The sequence below is a fragment of the Piliocolobus tephrosceles genome, chromosome 2 (assembly GCF_002776525.5).
Source record: "Piliocolobus tephrosceles isolate RC106 chromosome 2, ASM277652v3, whole genome shotgun sequence".
NCBI lineage: Eukaryota > Metazoa > Chordata > Mammalia > Primates > Cercopithecidae > Piliocolobus > Piliocolobus tephrosceles.
Genome location: NC_045435.1, coordinates 146,151,078 through 146,171,129, shown reverse-complemented (window position 1 = coordinate 146,171,129; position 20,052 = coordinate 146,151,078). Strand labels below are relative to the sequence as shown.

At 38.6% G+C, this 20,052-nt stretch overlaps 1 protein-coding gene across 1 annotated transcript in view; it reads right to left on the bottom strand.

The window, feature by feature from the left end:
* The window catches only part of ZNF385D (zinc finger protein 385D), a 342,412-nt gene extending 335,861 nt beyond the window's left edge, over nt 1-6,551 (bottom strand). Inside the window, exon 1 of the mRNA XM_023207238.2 lies at nt 6,011-6,551. Within this exon, the coding sequence (XP_023063006.1) occupies nt 6,011-6,032 (22 nt within the window). The 5' untranslated portion in view covers nt 6,033-6,551. The remainder of the gene's footprint in view (nt 1-6,010) is intronic.
* Between the last annotated feature and the right edge of the window lie 13,501 nt (nt 6,552-20,052).

Genomic DNA, 20,052 nt, shown 5'->3' with positions numbered 1-20,052 from the left:
ACCCGCTAGTGTTTCAGCAGCGAAAGGGATTGCTTCTCTTGTCAATGCCAGAGTATTAGCTTTCATAGGGAATATCAGCCTTAGGGAATGCATGGAGGAAGTGGATTCCCTTCCTCTCTGCTCTCCAACACCCATTCAGTCTTGCACATCCAACACATATTTCTAAGTGCCTGGCACAAAGAAGAGTGCTGAGGATATAGATTAAACAACATGTATCCATTAAAAACTCTCAGCCTACCAACCCCATTCCTGCTCCAGTAGCACCCAGCTTCTGTGGGGCGGACAGCATTTTCTGTGAGCATCAATCCTGATACTGCTGCGGATTTCCTTTCTGACCTTGGTCAGGTTACTTTTCTTTTTCCTCTCAACTTATAGAAATGTGATAATGCATGTGGGCAAAAAAAGAAAAAAACTGAAAGATTGATAAGAAAGAAAAGAGATTCACTACATCCCAGCCAGTACCCTAATACAGGTTCATATGCATTTGAGGTTTTGGAATCAAGAGGGTTTCATGAAAATACCTTCCATTTTAAGGGCTGTGTAAACCTGGAGTTCATATTCAATCAGGGCTGACTTTCAGCTGCTTCATAACGATTTTAACGCTGCGACAGAGCAGAGCATCTTCCTATTTTCAATCCTAGCAATTTGGTTCAAGCATGATCTCAACCACTTTAAGCTTTGATATTTCTAGCCACCTCTTATGCTGTATTTTCTCTTAATGCCACCAATCATGTGTGAAATGCTGTTGCAAAACTAATCTTTGTGGGAAATGATATGTAATGGCTTCTTTAAAGAGAGACAGACAGAAAGAGAGAGGGCAGGGACTATGACCTTTGTTGTTTTTTGACATGTTTTTCGTAGTGCCATACAAATGGAAACATCCTTTCTCAAGGTCAAAGTAGAAATAGGTTTCTGCTTATACAAGCATCATGCTTTCTTAGGCAGGAAAAGCTTTGAAAATGATCCTTATGACTTGATTTTTAGAACCTCTAATGTATATAATGGTTGCTAAACTTGAAAGCCAGCTGGGCTTAAAAAACACTTTAATATCTACCTTATTAAGTCAATACTTTATGTATTACATTTCAAATGATGTGAAAAGATCCAGGAATACATAAATGCTATGAATGAAGTATAATATTAAGTATCTATGTAACAAGGAACTATTTGACATTCCAGTATTAGACACACACACACACACACACCAACCAATACATCTTGTCTTATCAAGGGAGTGTTCAGTCAAAAGCAGCTGTGACCAAATCTTCTGGAATGGAAATCAGAAACCACTAATTTAAATTTTTCATTTGTTTTTTGGAACAATTATGTCACCCACGAAAGCGTAACTTTGCAAGTCATCATTAGCTCATGAATTTTGGAACGTATCCCTTAAATAAACATATCTCATTTCCATATAATCACAACAACTGTAGAGGTCCTTTAAAAATTAGCTTAAAATTTAAGGGTGTGATAAGGAATCCATGTTACTGGTATGTTGATCACATTTGGAATTTGGCTTTTAAAATAAGAACTTCATGTGAAATTAAAAGGAGAATAGTCTTGAGCACAAAATCTTTATGGTTTTTAAAGTTATCTTAGATTTCAGGTTCTTATGCATGACCCTTTCTGATAGTATTCACCTGTTACATTCTCTAGCCCTGTTTTGTAGTAATTTATTGCATGTAATTAGATTTAAATGTAATAAGACATAATGGTCAGGACTTCAAGCTTTAAAAGGGGGACTTTAGACACAGAAGTTTCTTCCTGAATGATTCTCTCCCCTGTCAGCTTCGGGAAGATAGAAACACTGGCTGAGTGTTTAGAAATAGTCTAGTGGACCTAATTCTCCATAACAGATCACTCAGTACAAACTAATTAGAAGGAGTTAAATGTTTCCACTGAAAACACTAAAAAAGAGGAATGTTTTTCTCTGCTGCCTGCTGCTTTCTGATCATTTCCTTCCTCATAACCTTGCCATTTAAATGTTTTTCTGACACACTAGTTTGGAGGTGAACTTGATGGTCTAGCTACAACCAAAAGTGTAAGTGCTGACTTGAGAATGTTCTAAACATTCCAGGGGAAAACAAAAGTCCTTCCTAAGACAATGTGCAAATGTGTCTACTATAGGCAGGGGAATAGGGTTCTGTCCCAGAATTTTCCTACTAAATTTTTTTTTTTTTTTTTTTTTTTTTTTTTTTTAGCTGTCGTACTAAAAGCTTCCCCAGGTTTTTTTTATTACAGGCACACCACCAAATGTGTTTCCTATTTTTCTTAGGCATTTTAATGAAGAGAGTTGATCCATAACACCAAGGCGAACTTGAATGGTTCATTCACACTTTCTAAATTTTGCCTGCCCTTTTCTCTAGGTTTAATTAATATGCCATTAATAGTAACATTTAGGGAGAGCTCTAATATTTGCCTCTTAGTTCTGTTTAAGGTGTATCATTTCATTTTCTTAAGGAGTATTATCATGGGGGCAAGCCCCAGCTCCTTCTTGGCTATAAGCTTACCACAGTCTCTACCTGCTTGACTCAGAACTGAAAGCTTACTGATATGCACCCACACAGAATTTCTTCAGTACAATCAGCCTCCCATTTTCTCTCCCAGTGGCAAAGGGTGAGACATGGCGTCTCTCTGGCCAACCATGGGGAATCTGTGTGGTTGACATGACCACTGGCAACGACTCACCTATCCAGCAGTGGAGAAATGTGTCAGGCCAGATGGGAAGGGGGAGACGATTCAAACATACGGTGTTTAGAGCTGGAGACAGTGCACAGTTACAACCTTCTGCCAGGTGCTGAGCAATCGCCAGGGTGCACTCAAGCAAAGACCCTGCCCTTCATACCAGCACAGTCCTCTTAGCTAAACTGTAACTGGGCAGCTCAGTCCATTGTACTGACAACCACCCACAGCCTCTTCTCCTTAATCTAGGGAGAAGTCTCCCAGCTGCCTTGCTTTTATTTCTGGATAAATTATTAATGGCTATTCATCTTTGGCACATGTAATTTTTAACTATGTAAAATATTGATGGGGGTGGGAGGGTAAAATCATAAGTATTTATATTTTTCCCTTGCTTTTACAGTAAATCCCACTCAGTTTGCTGACTGAGATTTTCCCTGCTTCCTTCTCCCATATGAACTTTATATTTAACTCCAAATAGTGAATGCAAGATCCAAGATCGATAGAATAAGTAACAAAAGTATCCACGGTGACTGAACAGCAAACTCTTAAATCATGGCACAGGAAGTACGGATGAGCGATTATTGAAAACACTGCACTAAAATCTCAATAGGAGATAAGAGTGAGGCTTAAGTTATTAGAAAGCTCTATTAGTCTGGTGAGTCTGAGACAGCACACTCCAAACATGAGCTGTCCTTGAGATCCGAAAATATTACATATTCCACCAACTTGCACACACGCAACTGACTCCAACTAAGCTAGGGCAGGGACCAGTTGTCCAGTCCCAAGGGGAAGGAGGAATGAATTGAAGCAGATAGGCTGAGCCAGGCTATTCAGGCAGTGATTCTTCAGCTATATTTGAAGGGGTAGGGGGGAGGGGGCAACACTGACAAATCAGATGATTTATAAAGGAAGTAAATATCCTGCTTTCATATCAATTCACCCCGTACCATAGCATCACCATGCTCTTCATCACGCTCTGCTGGGGACACAAATAAAGGACTTATGACACCTCTACCCCACTCTCACAAATCACCAGAAAAACCTAAGAATGCAGCATCGTGTTCTCTTTGTCCCTGTTCTCCCTGACTTGATAAACCATTTGCAGTTGAAAAATGAAGAAGAAAGTAATGGCCAACCAATTTGCAAAGTGAAAGCATTGTTTTGAAGAATTACCTGAAATCGCTACAATTTTGAACACAAACACGTTAAGATACATACACATGTACACACATATGTGTGTACGTACATACATACATATATATATACATACACAGTCTTCAGGATTTTCAAACATTAGGATGCTACTGAATTTTAACATGCCTGAAGTATACTGCTTAATTCTTTTTGCCCTCGTTCTTGTACTACACATTTTTTTTAGAGACAGGTGGGCACCCAAAGTTGTGGATATCTAACAGCTTGAACGAGAAGCTGCATAGCATCACCTGAAAGAAACGGCATTCCTGAATACCTAGGATTTCCTCTGGGAACAGAAAAACATTTCTTATACCAAAATTACGGTAAGACAATGTTCAAGACACGGAGGGCAACTTTGGCCTTGCCTTTCAAAGAGTAGAGTGTCATCTGAAGTAAGTAGGACATCGCATTTCAATTCGTACTATTAAAAACTTGCGTTACACAATGAAACTGATTACCCTATGAATCACTCTGCTTTACAAGAGGCTGAACTAGCATACAGTTAATAACACGAGCTAGCCCAGTGAACATTTCTCCAATAGTCACACGATAATTCAGTACAGCATGGATGGCCTTTGACCAGTACTTTTAGACTCTACTGCTATTCTAACTGGCCCTACTTCCTCATGACAATCACATAAGGAATTGTTGCAACAGGGTGAAAATATAAACTAAAATTATAATTTCATCACCTTTCAGTATCATTACTGATGCTGAAATTTTATTTTGTCCAAAAGACTTATTATCTTTACAAGCTTTTCCATTTATGAAAATATATGCATGATAAACTCGATTAGTGGCCGATAAACAAGCTTACCACCTCCATCACCACCCACTGGAAAGAGATGGTTTTTAACTATAGATTCTGCTTAAATTTGGTGAAGCAATGAAGATTGTTTCTTCCAAATCATTTTCAGTTATTTTAAGACTTCTTTTCTAATATGACACAAATTACAGGGAAATCAAAACCGTCAAGACAACTAAAGGCATTTAGTTTTTGGAACTTAGGTTCCTTCCACACTCTCTCAAATCTCTCAAAGACTAAAGGAAACAAAACAGAGCAAATAGTACATACAGAAATAAATGCCCAACAAACTAATAGTGCCCCAACCTAAGTTTATCTAAATACCTCTTTAATCTGAAAGAAGACTCTAGATTTAATATTTAAAGCAAACCAAGAAATCAGAGTATTTGCATCTTGGATACATTTCCTAGCCCCTCTCCAGTTGCTCTATCAAACCTTTTAATATCACATAGATGCCCTTAAATGATGATGCCAGATGGAACTTACAGAAGGAAAGCATAACTTCAGAGAGGACGAACAAATATTCTGTCCTTATCTTTGACGACTTCTTATTTAGTGAAGGGGCTTGCCTCCTGTACTAGCAGTAAGTTGCAGCGTTAAGAGTGCAAATGCCCAGCTCCAAGCCCACTTCCAGTGCTCAACTGATAGCTCAGATCTAAGCCTGAACATGCTTTCTGGAAATGCAGGCAGCTCAACTGAAAACCTAACTGAGGTTTCTACCGTGGCACAACACTAAACTGCACAAATATTTGACAGCTCCGAGACCTCTAAAGGTTTAAAATAATATGCATTTTGTGCTAGGCTGCTCCCAGTTAGACAGAGCACTGAGATGATATAGAGAAGTGTTCTCAGCTGCTCAACCACTGCTCACTAGAGAATGTTTTCCTTTTCCGCCTCTGAACAAGAAAAAACAGCAAATGCTTAATGAAATGCTCATATTGACTAAGCTTTCACAGCATCAATAGTATAGGAACTTTGTTTCACATTCCATTAAGTTAGCTCATGACTTCCCACGCTGCACCATTTCTCCTTCACCTAGCTAAAACAGCCAACTTCATTCGGGCAAATCAAGGCAAAGTTTACCCCCCCACACACACACGTCCCTGTCTCTTTTCTTTTCCAACTTAAACTCATCCACGGCCAAATTAACAACCCCAATAGTGGCACAAAGGAAGCTTTGAAGGCTGCACCGGCTTGGTCCTCCAGTTGCCAACTGGAGGTAGGTTTAATGTAATATATTCTTGCAGCTTAAAGAATTTTTTAAGGGCTTGCCTGCACTGATGAAGAGCCGGACACCCCCAGAATTACATCATCAGAGTGAACACTCACCAAAATACATTCTGTTTCTCATTAATCAGACAGCTGGAATCCCACCGCGTTGTCTTCAGCATCAGCTCTCACCCAAGGCTGGCACGCAGAGCAGAGCCGTTTCATGCTACATTCGGTGGAAATGTCCCCGGCGTGGAGAGCAGCGAGCGCCGAGAGCGTGCCTCCTCCGCGGGATGAGCGCCTTGCAGCCTGCCTTTCCCGGGCTAAGATCCCCGGCGGCTGGAGAGTGCGCTGGGGCTGCCTGCTGCACTGCCCATCCTTACTGTAATCCGACTCCTCCTTGCGATGTCCTTGCCGCGCCTGTGACATCAGGACTGCGAGTACTACAAACAGACCCCTCCACCCCACCCCACCCCACCCTGGGTTAGCAGCCGCTCCATGAGGTGCTCCGATTGCCTGCCTGGACCAACCATGGCTCTAGTGAAGCTTTGACGAGCCCAGAGACTTGGGAAGGGGCGGAGTGAGGGGCGCGGGAGGCTCTCTTAAAGCGAGAAGGGTCTCGGGATCCACACAGGAGCACACAGGAGAAATTCACCACTGTGCAGGAGGGACGTGGTTAAGACGAGTTCTGCCATTAACGTGTAAATTAGACAACACTTTTACCCCGCCCCTCCTATGAATGCCACCATTCTCTCCAAAATTTAACCTCCCCTACCAAGTTAAAACGGCAGTACGAAGAGGGATGGTGCCGTGCTTGCGTTCTCTTTGCTGTGGGCTTGAGGGTTTGTTGTTATTTTTTGTGATGTTTATATATAAGAGGAATAAAAGGAACGCCAGGGACCACTGCTAGGATAATAGAGGTTTACACTTAGAAGTGATCAGATCCCAGAAAGCTAGTACTTGGTGAAGAGTAATTTTTTATTTCTTGAGTGTTCCCTGAGCTATGTTGATAGAAAGATGTAAAGAAAAATAACTGGTGATAAAAGTCACATCTCAGTTGCCCAGGATTTGCTGCCTCCCTTAGTAGGTAGTTATAAAACACACTGAAGCTGAAATGATCTTTGACCTCCTGAAAGGGAAAGATGATTAGCCTGAAAGGCAACCAACATTGTGCCATAATTAAAGTCCAGCCACCAATTTAATATAGCTACACACACACACATACACACACACACACACACACTCCCATTAAATTTGAGATGAAGTCAAGAAAGGCAAAACTTAGCAAAGCCTCTGGCTCCTCCAATGGTATAATGAATTGCAGTCCTTATCTTACATAGAAAAGGATATTAGAAAGAAATCCCTGAAAGCTGTGCTGATTAATACTTAAATGCACAGCATGGAAAAAATAAACTCATACAGCAAGTTTCGTTTCCTAAGGACTCATCACTTTGGGAACCAATTTACGTACTGGGACATTTGAACTTATAAATTTCTATAAAAATTCATGAAATTAAGAACCAAATATAAACAAAGAACTGTAGTCTATGGAAGAATCCAATTGATATATTTTTAATCTGGGCTTTTATAAAACTATGATAGCAAATATTTCTACATGTTGATATTAAAATATTCTATGGCAATTCCTTACACAATTCTATGTCTCTTGGTGGATTTAATGTGTATAGAAATCAGGGGGCTGAAGCTCATAATAACAGCTTTCTGTGCAATCTTGCATAAAAGCTTAACTCCGATTCTACCTCTGTGAAAAGAGTGCAACGAACAATATCCTCTCTCACACTAGATTATAAAGAATTTGGTGAGTGAAAATAGGTAAGCAAATATAAATCAGAAACATCACGGTGAATCTTAAGATAAATCTAGTACTGTTCTTTTAGAAATACTTTTAATTTAAAGCAACCAGAGGAAAATGTAAATAGTACAGGATGTTAACATTTTTACTCCCTTTTAAAAATTAAAATAAAAACAATGTTACAGGCAAGTATTGAAGAAAATGGATGTTTTTTTCCTTTTGGACAAATGGAAATTGTCCAAAAGTACAATTAATAGTTCTTCCCTCAGGCAAAGGAACCATCTGTGGTAGACAGAGCTTATTCATGAAGCCTGTAAGCTGCCTTGACCTCCTACATGTGCTAGGGGGCACTGTAGTTTAATGTTAGTGCTTTGGGTCCATTTGAGTTCCTGTAGTTGGAAGATGCAAGCATTGAGAGTTGAGTTTCAAATAGGAGATTTGAAACACTAAAGGACTACCTTAATCATTAATAATACCCTTGCATTTGCATGACATTTAGCAGTGAAAAGGCACTTTCACATGTCATCTTTATTACTAACAAATTGAGATATACAAAGGTGGATATTACGGATGTCACAAATGAAGAACCGGAGGCTCAGAGATGTTAAGCAACTTTCTCAATGATGTGATGAGTAAGAAACAGTTGTCTTACTATTTGTTTGTTGAATTTATATTAGAGTTCTCCAACAGGTCTCCTTCTTCAAATAAATGTGCTATTTATAATGGCTCAAGTAAAAGTCATCCCCCATAAAACAATGTCACTGCATGTTCTAGAAACAAATATATCTATATGGTCACAAATACATCAGCAGGGAGTATTTGGTAATAGAACATGCCAATCTTTGCCTGGTAGTATACCCCCCAAAAAGCAGCATGTAGCCTTTGAAAGAATATGGCATTCTAGAAGCAACTGAGTGTAGTATCTATACACTGTAATTCTGTTCAAACGGAAAAGGAAGATGTCCTTTTAATTAAAGGTGTGTGCGCCCCCTCCCCTGCAGTTAAGAGTTATCTGGACTGTAGAAGCCTAAGAAACAAACTTGTTTATCTCTGGATGGAAAACAAGTGATTTTTGTTTTAATTTTATACTTTTTCCTGTTTTACATAAACTATTTATTTGTATATATTTATAAAGAAAAAATGCAACTTTTTTTTTGATTGTTGTTTTGTGTGTGTGTGTGTGTGTGTGTGTGTGTGTGTGTGTGTGTGTTTGCATTTTGTACTTTGACCAGCATCTCCCTAATGCTCTCACTCTCCAGCTCTGGTAACCATTTTATTCCTGTTTCTATAGAGTTTGACTTTTTTACACTCTACCTGTAAGTGAAATCATTGGGTATTTGTTTTTCTGTACCTGGTTTATTTCACGTAAGACAACAATGTCCTCCAGGTTTATCCATATTGTCACAAATGAGAGGATCTTCTTTTTTTAAAAGGTTGATGGAATACTATTCATATTCCATTATGTATATATGCGACATCTGTGTTATCCATTCATCCACTAGTGGACACCTTGCTTGATTCCTGTGAGTAATACTGCAATGAACGTGGTAGTACACACCTTTCTTCAATATACTTTTTTTTTTTTTTAATTTTGAACCATAATAATATCCAAAGGAAGCCACAGCTGATCTTGGCTAGATAGAGGATTGTGAACATGCCAGCTGTGCCTGAGAGATGCTCTCATATGTCATCTCAAGGGAGTGACTTAGCAGCTTCTAGGGAAGAATCTGGTTCACACCCTGACCTTTATCTGTCTCTAAGAGTCTGTGAGAACCTAGGAGCTTCTGAGGGTGAATTAAGTCAGTTCATCTGGGGTCAGCTATAGCACCAACCTGCTTGCCAGATAAAAATACACCTAGCACTACTAAAACAAAGGATGCCTTCAAACCACTTACATATTTTGAATTAAAATATCATGGTTGGATGAAAATTTTTTCTGTGTTCTAAGATCCAGGTAGCTGCCTGCCTTGATTCCTCATCTCATGCAAATCTTGCCCAGAGGTTTGTCAGTGTACTAATTCACTCTCCTCTTTTTCCAGTTTTAAACTGCCTTTGTCCCTCCCCTGACATTTCTTAACCTCCTTTCCTCCCTTATTTTTCTCCATGGCAACTATCATCATCTGACACTCTATTTTAGACGTCTGTTTATTTTTGATTTCTCTTCACTGGAATGTAATCTCAGTGAGGACAGGGATTTTATCTGTTCAATGCCATATCTACAGTTCTTAGAAAGGTACCTGCTACGGGCCTTATACTTATAAATATTTGTGAATGAGGGAATAAGTGAATGAATGAATGGGCATCCTAAGTACAGCTGTATTGTGTGTAAGACATCATACTTTTCTATGTGCCTGAAGTCAGTTCTTTGAGGTTGACGGTGTTTTGTGCAAAGTGTTTACACAAATTGAATTTGTCCATGCTTAGCAGCAGCTGTTCTTAAATTCCATTCAGTACAGATGCCAGGCAGTACTGCAGGCCACAGTTTGTGAGCGTGTTTGTCCTTTCAAATTCTCATAGCTGCATGGAGCAGAGATTTAGATTTAGCATGAGGTAGCATAGCTCAGTTGTGTCTTCCATTGCCTTACGCTTGGCTTTAGTTTAGTCCACCTTTGTCTTTTATCTATATTGTAGCAATAACATTTGATCCAGTGTTCCTGATTTCAGGCTTGCCCATGTCTAATTCATTCTCTATATTAGATGCATTACTATCTTTAAAAACGGTATGATCATGCCACTCCTTTGCTCAATGTTCTTCACTGTTTCTGTATTTTATCCACCAAGGTAGTTAAGGTCTTTGACAACCGGGTCCCTATTCACTTCTCCATTTGTAAATACTTTGTCCTTCACGGTCTTCACTGTGTGAAACCTAATGTATGGCTATAATTCGCCTGAAGACTACATTCCCTTTTACCTGCTGTCTCTACTGAAGCAATTCGTAATCAATCTTTGGGTGTCTGTTTAAATATTATGTCTTCTGAGAAAATCATTTTTCTCACCAAAAGACTAAATGAGGTGTTGTTTGTATTTTTTTTCATGTAGTACACTGTACTAATTCCTACTCTAGCATTTAAACTTAGTGTGGGAACTTGCCTTTGCTTGTATGTAACCCAAATGAAAGAGGATTTTCTTTTAAACTCCATGACCTCATACAAATCCGTCGTTTAATGAACAAATTCATGATTTATCTATTAATTCATTCAACATTTTTGAATTAATTTAACATCTTATGAATGTCTATTATGTGCCAGGCACTGCAGAAGGTACAAAGGATAAATGGGGAATACACCTTATGAGTGCCAGGAAGAACAACAAGGCCAATATGCCAGAGTAGAGTAGATCTTAAAAAGCAAACTAAGAGTTGACTTCAAATAGGTAAGATAGAGCCAAGTTCACTAGAACTTTTAGGCCATTAGAAATAATTTGACTTTTATTATGACTTACATGATATAACTTTGGAGCAACATGATTTGACATGCTTTAACAGGTTCACTATGGCTAATGTGTGAAGAATTGACTAAAGGGAGCAAGGACAGATGCAAGGTGACCAGTTAGGAAGGCTTCGTAATAATCCAGAAAAGAGAACATGGCTTGGACCAGGGAAGGAATCAGTGGTGGTGGAAAAAGTGCCAGATTCTCTACATGTACCAAAATGGGTCCACAGAATTTTCTGATGAGTTAGATAAGCAATGTAAGTTTTTTTTTTTTTTTTTTTTTTTTTTTTGAGACGAAGTTTCACTCTTGTCCCTGGAGTGCAAAGGCAGGAGTGCAAAGGCAGGCACAATCTCGGCTCACTGCAACCTCTGCCTCCCTGGTTCAAGCAGTTCTCCTGCCTCAGCCCTCCCGAGTAGCTGGGATTATAGGTGCCTGCCACCATGCCTGGCTACTTTTTGTGTTTTTAGTAGAAACAGCGTTCCACCATGTTGGTCAGGCTGGCCTTGAACTCCTGATCTCAGGTGATCCGCCCGCCTTGGTCTCCCAAAATGCTGGGATTATAGGCATGAGCCACCGTGCCCGGCCAAGATTTTTTTAAAGTAGTGGATTATTCACAATTTGAGAACTGAGCAAATGGAAGGACAGAATTCCCATGAAATCAGGAAAAAACTTTGAGAGAACTTGCTTTGGGGGAGGTTAGAAGGTGGTCAGTGTAGGGGAATATTTGGTTTGACATTCCTACTATATCCAAGTAGAAGTGTTTCATAGTAGTTTGACTATACAGGTCTGGAGCCCAAAGGAGATGTTTGGGCTTCATATTTAAATTTGGAAGTCATGATTTTATAAATGAAAATAAAATCCATGAGATCAGATAGTATCTTTTAGGAAGTATAGATTGAAAAAGGAGAAGAGGGATAACACTAAACACGGAGTTATAAGAGCAAAAGCACAAGTATATGGGTAGTTAGTGATGAATATTTGTTGAAAGTATAATAACTTTCGAATGCATATGTGTTGACATATGAATGACATGTGCTGGAAGGCTATTTTAAGCCTGAGGTGGCCTCTAGTATATCACCACTCAATGTCAAAACAGTTTGAAAATTACACAAATAAGTTGCCCATATGGAAACAACTACCTAATTCAATTTATCTGTGTAGTGTTTGAATCAGAATTTTTTAAGTTGTGTAGACACTGCTATAAACTCATAAATCAATTTTATGATCAAATTCTTACTTGATGTTTCCATACAAATTAAATGTCTGGGTCGTTATGAAAAATTAATTGCCTACAAGAAAAAGTACTAACATTGTGCTAAGAATAAAAATTCTAGAAATACTATAATATTCCAAAATTCTAGATTTCACTGACTTTGGAGACAATTTCTCTTTCTCTCTCTCTCTTTTAATTTTTTAAAATTTTTTAGATGAAGTCTTACTCTGTCGCCCAAGCCCCAGACTGGAGTGGTGCAATCTCAACTCACCACCACCTCCGCCTCCTGGGTTCAAGTGATTCTCATGCCTCAGCCTCACTATAGTCACAGCCTCAGCTGGGACTACAGGAGCATGCCGCCATGCGGGGATAATTTTTGTATTTTTGGTAGAGATAGGGTTTTGCCATGTTGGCCAGGCTGGTCTTGAACTGATCTCAGGTGATCCAACCGCTTTGGCCTCCCAAAGTGCTGAGATTACAGGCGTGAGCCACCGCACCCGGCCTAAATTTATTATATATGTGACTCTTTCTAATCTGATGGACAGCTAATAGGAGCTTTTTATTATATTTAGTAACCAGCATTGAGAGCCAGAAATCTTACCTTGGAGTTGGTTGTGGAATAGCAATGTTTATTGACTCAGGAAATAGTTGTTGAGTACTCCTGTGCCAAGTACTGTCCTAGGCGCTAAAGGTATATTAATGAAATTACAGAAACCTCTGTATACATAGAGCTTACATTCTAGAATTCTTTGTATTTCAACATACACAGTAGGATTTGGAACCTCTTTCACCTTTATCTCATACAGAGGAAATGACCTAAAGCATCTTTCAACTCATTCATTCACTGGTTACAGTTTATTGCTTCTCTCTCCAACAGCAGAGCAGACATAAGGGTAGAGACATGTATATCATGTTCATACTATAACCAATGCCTCAGATGGTGTCTGAAACATAGGAGACATGCCGTAAATGTATGTTGAGTGAATAAATCTATTGAAAGTCTTATGCCTCTGGACGGTGCTTCCCACTGTTCCTACTGAGAATATAAAGTTCTATTCTACCGAGAATGCCATTTTCTGTTCTCCTTTATTTGTCTTACAAGTTTTATTCACTACCTAAATCTCAGATAGTTTGTTTGTACGTTTGCCCTGATTAATTGATAGTCCTGATCCCCTTGCAATAAGAAGCATTACACACTTCCTTTCTGATGGTTCTCAGATTATCTCTCTCATGCCTCTCTTTCTTTTTCTTCTGTCTTTTTTTTTTTTTTTTTCCTTCACAAAGCCCTTCAGAAAGCTGTGTATATTTTTACCCAGTTTTGTATGAGGCAGGGGCAGACAGTGGCCTCTCACTTTAAATGTATGTATAATAGATATTATAACCAAAAATAGATGGACACCATGTCAAAACTTTGGTAGTCCCAGATCACCTAGTATGGTGCCTCACTCATAGAAAGCCAAATCATTATAACCATTATCATCACTGGCAAAAAAACAAAAAAGAAACAGTGGAGATGCTATTATAACAAGTCCTGAACTCGAATGTTCAAGTTACTTACCTCCCTGTTTTTCAAAGTACTTAGTATCTCAGTTGAGGAAATGAAGCATATATCCAAAAATATAACTAAAAACAAAGGTAAGATAAAGTAACAAATGAATACTCTAGGACATGTGTATAAGGGTTTGGTAAAAGATGATATTATGAAGGGGTTCAGGCAATCCTGAGAAGCTACAAGTGGTGGAACTTAAGCCCTGTCTTTAATATTGACCCGGACTAATGTAATGCAGAAAGAGCTGACAAATAACATAACATAAGAATAGGACTGTGAGTGATGTGTCTGGGAGACCAAGAACAAATTAGAATATTAAAGAGTAAGTTTCTCAAAAGATCTTCAAGCAACGTAAGGTTGGAGAAGAAAACACAGATGCCATATTGGATGAGATCTCCCATTCCAGGAAAAAGGCTTAAATTTTATTTGACAGACGGTGTAGGAAGTGTTTGCTGAATGAATACATAAATGAACTTCAAAGTATTTCCAAGGACAGAAATATAATAATATGCCTCCAAAGACATTTGGTGACACAATAACGTGAGTTAATACATCTTGTGTAGCAGGCTGAAAGATCTTACACACTCCAGAGATTTCCAATTTTTCTTAAAATAAAATTCATTTATGGTTCCTGGGCAGCCATTTCAGAATCAGCCCTCCCAGACCTAGACCCACCACCAATTTGTTTGCAAACAAAATGAAAGAAGTAAACAGCATTATATTGAATTTCTTATTTTGCCTTTAAAAAAGAGATTCTTCATGATAAATTGAGTGCAGTGCCAGTAAATTTGGATGCTTTAGGTCATGAACATTCCATTTTTATATATACTGTGATAACAACTACATAGAGTGAGCAGAGAGACAGTGCAACTGTGCCCCAATGTTGCAAGAATTCACAAAGTAATTGAAAGTGTTTCCAAGTGTGCATAATTCTGTGCCTCCAGTTAAATACAGGAAGTGGAAATTTGTTTGGCTTCCTCTGTCAAACTGTCTGAAATACATAAAGGAAGTGTGTAATGGGAAAACAAAATATTACAGTTTCAACATTCTTTTAATTATCTCTCAATCTCATCTTTGCTATGCTCAAACATACTAATAATCCTGGAGACTCATCTCTGATCTTTTGGTGGATAAAATGACCAGATGTGATCGTTACCCTTGACTCAAAAGTGTCAGTTCTAGAAAATCTGCAGTATTTGTCACCATGAATACCATTTAACTGCAGCGTTACCCAAAGGAACTCTGCACAGCCACACGTGAATACAACTGGAGGAACTTAATTAATCTTGCTGTCACTTCCATGATGCTTTTCATTAGTTTTGCTGCTATCTGATCAACTGGATTTCTCTGTACTGGTAACACTACCCATAGCCTCTTATAAAGTATTTTCAAAAGGTAAGCAAAGATTCACCTTTGTGGTAGTGAACTTTTATGCAGTGGGACATTATTACTGCTACTCATATGAAGGTAACCCTCACATTTCATATTTAAAATTATAAAATCATGGGAAACATAAATATCTAATCTATCTCCAACTCAGAAACTGTTTTAAACTCTATGCACAGATTAGGTATTTGAAATAAAAGGTCATACTTTTCTTTATATTATTTTCATGAATACTGATGCTTAGTTCACTATGAAGAACAGTACTGACTAAATATAGAATATAATTCATAAGAAATCTGGGCTTTTTCACTGACTACTGGAAAGCAGTTTAGCAAAAATTACATTTAACTGGGAGAACAAAGCAAACGATAATTCAATGGTAGTATTTGTCCTTTCTGTGAGTCATAGTTTTGAAAGATTGGTTTAATGTGGGTATATTTTAAATATAATTTATTTACATTTAGCATTATTTTTAAATGTTATCCATAGTTTAGGGCTGACCCGTGTAAACAGTAGAACATTACGAAATGACTGAGTGTGACTTTAATAGTTAGGTCATAAAAGACAAAGTGGCTTAACATTATGAAATGACTGAGTGTGACTTTAATAGTTAGGTCATAAAAGACAAAGTGGCTTTTGCTTCTCTCTTTTGTATCATACACTTTAGGGAAAGTCACCTGCCATGCTATGAGGGTGCTCAAGAAGCCCTGTGAAGAGGTACACATGGCAAGGAAGTGAAAACTCCAGCCAAAGCCAGTACCAACTTGCTGTGGATGTGAATGAGCTGCCTTGGAAGGGGATTCTTCAAACTCTGCCAAGCCTTCACATACCTACAGCCATGATCAATATTTTAGTGCAGCTTCATGAGAGACTCCTAGTCAGCACCACCAGCTGACCAAATCCCAAATTCCCGACCTACAACAACTGCGTGAGATGTTAAACCTTTATTGTTGTTTTAGACCTCAAAATTTGGGGTAATATTTTTTACACGTCAATAGATGGCTAATACATGATGGAACTTTATAGTCTAGTTTTAACAATGAAACTTCTGAATAGTGTTACTTAAATTGATGACAAGGTGGTCTGAAATTCAGCTGAGATAAGACAGATGTAGGATCTTGGAAGCCTGGATCCCATTTGGGACTTGGTTTCCTTACCCATGAAGTGATAATGTGAGAATGAGTGAAGGTCATCAATCAATGCAAGAACCAACACAGAGAGGTGAGAGAAGTAATACAGCCTCAGAGGATGGGCTCATTATATGTCTATAGGTAGGATAAGATACTTTGGAGGAATGAAGAGTGTGTGTCAGCTCTCAAGGGGGTGGCTGTCACTTAGCTTCAACCAATAATAGTCATGAGAGAATGCAGATCCGATTTTCTCAGATTCTTCCTTTCTTTTTCTAGTTTTTTTCAGATATTACCCAAATGATAAAAATTGTATCTAACTTAAAGTCATAATGGCTTAAAATTATGATTGCAAGAGCATTTTCTTCTCCCCCCCGCCCCTTTTATTTTTTTGAGATGGAATCTTGCTCTGTCGCTAGGCTGGAGTGCAGTGGCTCGATCTCAGCTCACTGCAACTTCTGACTTCCTCATTCAAGCAATTCTCCTGCCTCAGCCTCCTGAGTAACTGGGATTACAGGCATGCACCACCATACCCAGCTAATTTTTGTATTTTTAGTAGAGACAGGGTTTCACCATATTGGCCAGGATTGTCTCGATCTCCTGACCTTGTGATCTGCCTGCCTCAGCCTCCTAAAGTGCTGAGATTACAGGCGTGAGCCACTGCGCCCGGCCTTTCTTCCCTTTTCTATTTTCCAATATCTTCAGGATTATGTTCAAACATCTGCCCTACTGGATTCATCTGCTCCATCCATTCTTCCTTTCCACTACTATCTCTATCCTTCTTTCTTTGCCTCGTAATCAAACTTCTACAATTCATCTACCAATAACATTTTTCTCTGCCTGGTATCATGCTTTCTCCTTACCCTGTAAAGTTCTTCTCCACTGTCTCAACTTTCTGAAATGCTGCTCATCCTCAAGTGATCCACTCATGGCACCTCCTCTCAGAAGCTTTCCTTGATTGCCATAGTCATCATTAGTGACTACTTTCCCTAGGCCTCAAGACTATAATGCTCTTTATCTCTTCGATCTTACTAGTTCTCTTTTCTTGTTTTGTAATGTAAAACAAGATGCAATGTAAATTGTAAATGTAAAGATGTAATGTAAAATGTAATGTAAATGTAAACACCTAATGTAAAACCTATGTAAATATCTTATGTAAAAATCTATTTTATCGCCACTTATTATTTCATCTCACAATGCCTGCCTATAATACACTGTCCAGATCTCTCTAAAATGACAGACATGTTGCTAAGGTGCTAAAAGTGTTATAGACAGACAGCCTTTCACTGCCAACCCCTAGAGGTGTCATCTCAGCTGCGGACAGCTGCTTTGTCAAGGTTTTGGCCCTTGGTCATGGACCATATCCAGTGATCAATGTGGGATTGAAAAGACCTATTCATCTTAGTCCAACCTGGGGCACCTTTCTACAAGCTGGATCATTCAAACTCTAGAATACAGAAAGATGCCTTTGGTTCTATATCACAGTTCAACTTCCTCTTCTCCCTGCCACAGTGCTGACCTAGAGCCCTCCCTATAAACATCCTGCATGTTAATCTCCATCAGTGTCTGTGACACTGTCATTGAGTAGGTACTCAACAAACGCTTGGTAGTATAAAATTAAGTCCCAAGTACCTGTAAACAAATAAGACAAATTTCCCAAAGACAAGAATATGGTAACTCCCCCCAAAACTCTTGAAATTGATGGACAATTTAGGGGAAAAGTTCACATTCTCTCCAGAGACCTATTGATTTTGGAATTAGTCTGAGGAAAGAAAAACCCAGGATTTAAATGGACACCCTGGTCTGTGTACTCTGTCTGAGTAACAGTGATGGCTCCGAGCTGTCAGGTCTCCCAGGAGATATTCAATCATGATGTTCTTCTCTTCCTCTATAACAAAGGTAATAACTCAGCATTTTATCTTTTCTAGGGGTGTCATTACTTTGAAAAGACAATAAAAGCCTCACAAGAGTTTCTATATAGTGAAAGGTTTTCTAAAGGAGAAAAAGACCCTAATTAATTTGAGAACTAACAAATACATCAACTTTAAGGAACTTCCATAGTATTGGCATTTAAACTTCTTGGGAAATCCTTTCAAATGAATATCATGTGCTTTAGGCCTATAATATATAACATTATATATTACAGGCAATAAGTGTCCAGGGGTGAGTAATCCCTGTGTATTTCATATGAAGTGGCATTTCCTGTAAATAAAATAAAGTACATTGTTTTAGTTCAATAAAATCATACTCTGGAGGAAAAACCAACAACTTTGCCTTGGAAAAATCTGTGATGCTGAGAAATATGTAGCATCTACCCTTCGGAAACTATGAATAGTAAGTCCTTTCTAATCTCTGCTTTGGTGTTACCAAGTGGTTTACCACCTGCTTTCAAGTCTAACACTTAATTTGGAAGACATTAAAATTTTTTCATTAATTCACTAATCTAACACATAGTCATTGAACATCCACTTGTCAAGCACTGTGAGAGGGGCTAGGGATACTGGAGTAACTGAGATAGATTTTTGGCCTCCTGGAGTTTAGTTTTCCAAAGAATGAGATACTGCAATGGAAGATGGATCAATGGCTACAACAATCTGTTGAAAATGGGCAGAAAAGTAGGGAAGGATGGACAATCAGGGAGGATAGAGAAGGGCTTTTGAGAATTCGACATGTAATATAAATAATGTGGTTAATTTGAGATTCATTAGAAATTAGTCAGACAAAGATAAAGGCAGAGTATTCTGGGCATGGTTAACAGCTTATGTAAAGACCCAGAGGATAAAGCAGTGTGGAGACAAGAGCTAGAAGATGTTCAATAAAGAGAGGCAGGGGAGAGTGGTATAGTATTAGGTAGGAGAAATAGTTTGAAGGAAATCGCGAACTGCAACAAATATTTGAAAAACCACAAAGGATTTTCAGGAAAGTAATGGGCCTCATGGTTATGGATTCAAAATATAGAATGGCTAACTAATAAGTATTCAGTGGAAATAAAGCTCTCATGTAACCAGGTGACTTTGAGATAAACATAGGCAATAATGCTGTAATCTCTGGTACAAGCCACAGTTTTCCTTGCTCAGGTTTGCTGTCTACATGCCAGCCAATGAAACATAGCAAGCAAGAATGAAAAAGATACTTTGCATGGCTGGGCTTGTCTAGTTGGAAATCACCAATCCAACCACTTTTAGAGTAAATTAATGTTTTTAGCTGTCATGGAAGCTGAGCCTTGAATATAAGAATGAAAACTGAACAGTTGCGCATTTGACAATTGACCCAGTTTAGCCTTCAAATGATGGAGTCAGCGTGCTGTGTGCACTGAATTCTATGTCACACACAGAGTGGCACTGAAGCATGGAAGAAATGACACTTTAAGGAAAATACCATAAGTTTTTAGGTTTATATGCAAGTTGCTGTGTAAGTTTACATTTCTGGCTCCCAAGCTTATTTTTTCCAATTGTTCACTTCTCTTCTGCCTACAACTTTCCTGAATAATTTCTGCCACATTATGGATGCCCCTGCTTTTAAAGATCTTCTAGCATTGAGATGCATGCATCCTTAGACTGAGGTTACCCAAAGCTGTCTCAAGTAAATAAAATCTTAGATATCTGCAGTGGCCAGAAATGTTTTATTTTTTCTCTGAAGTTT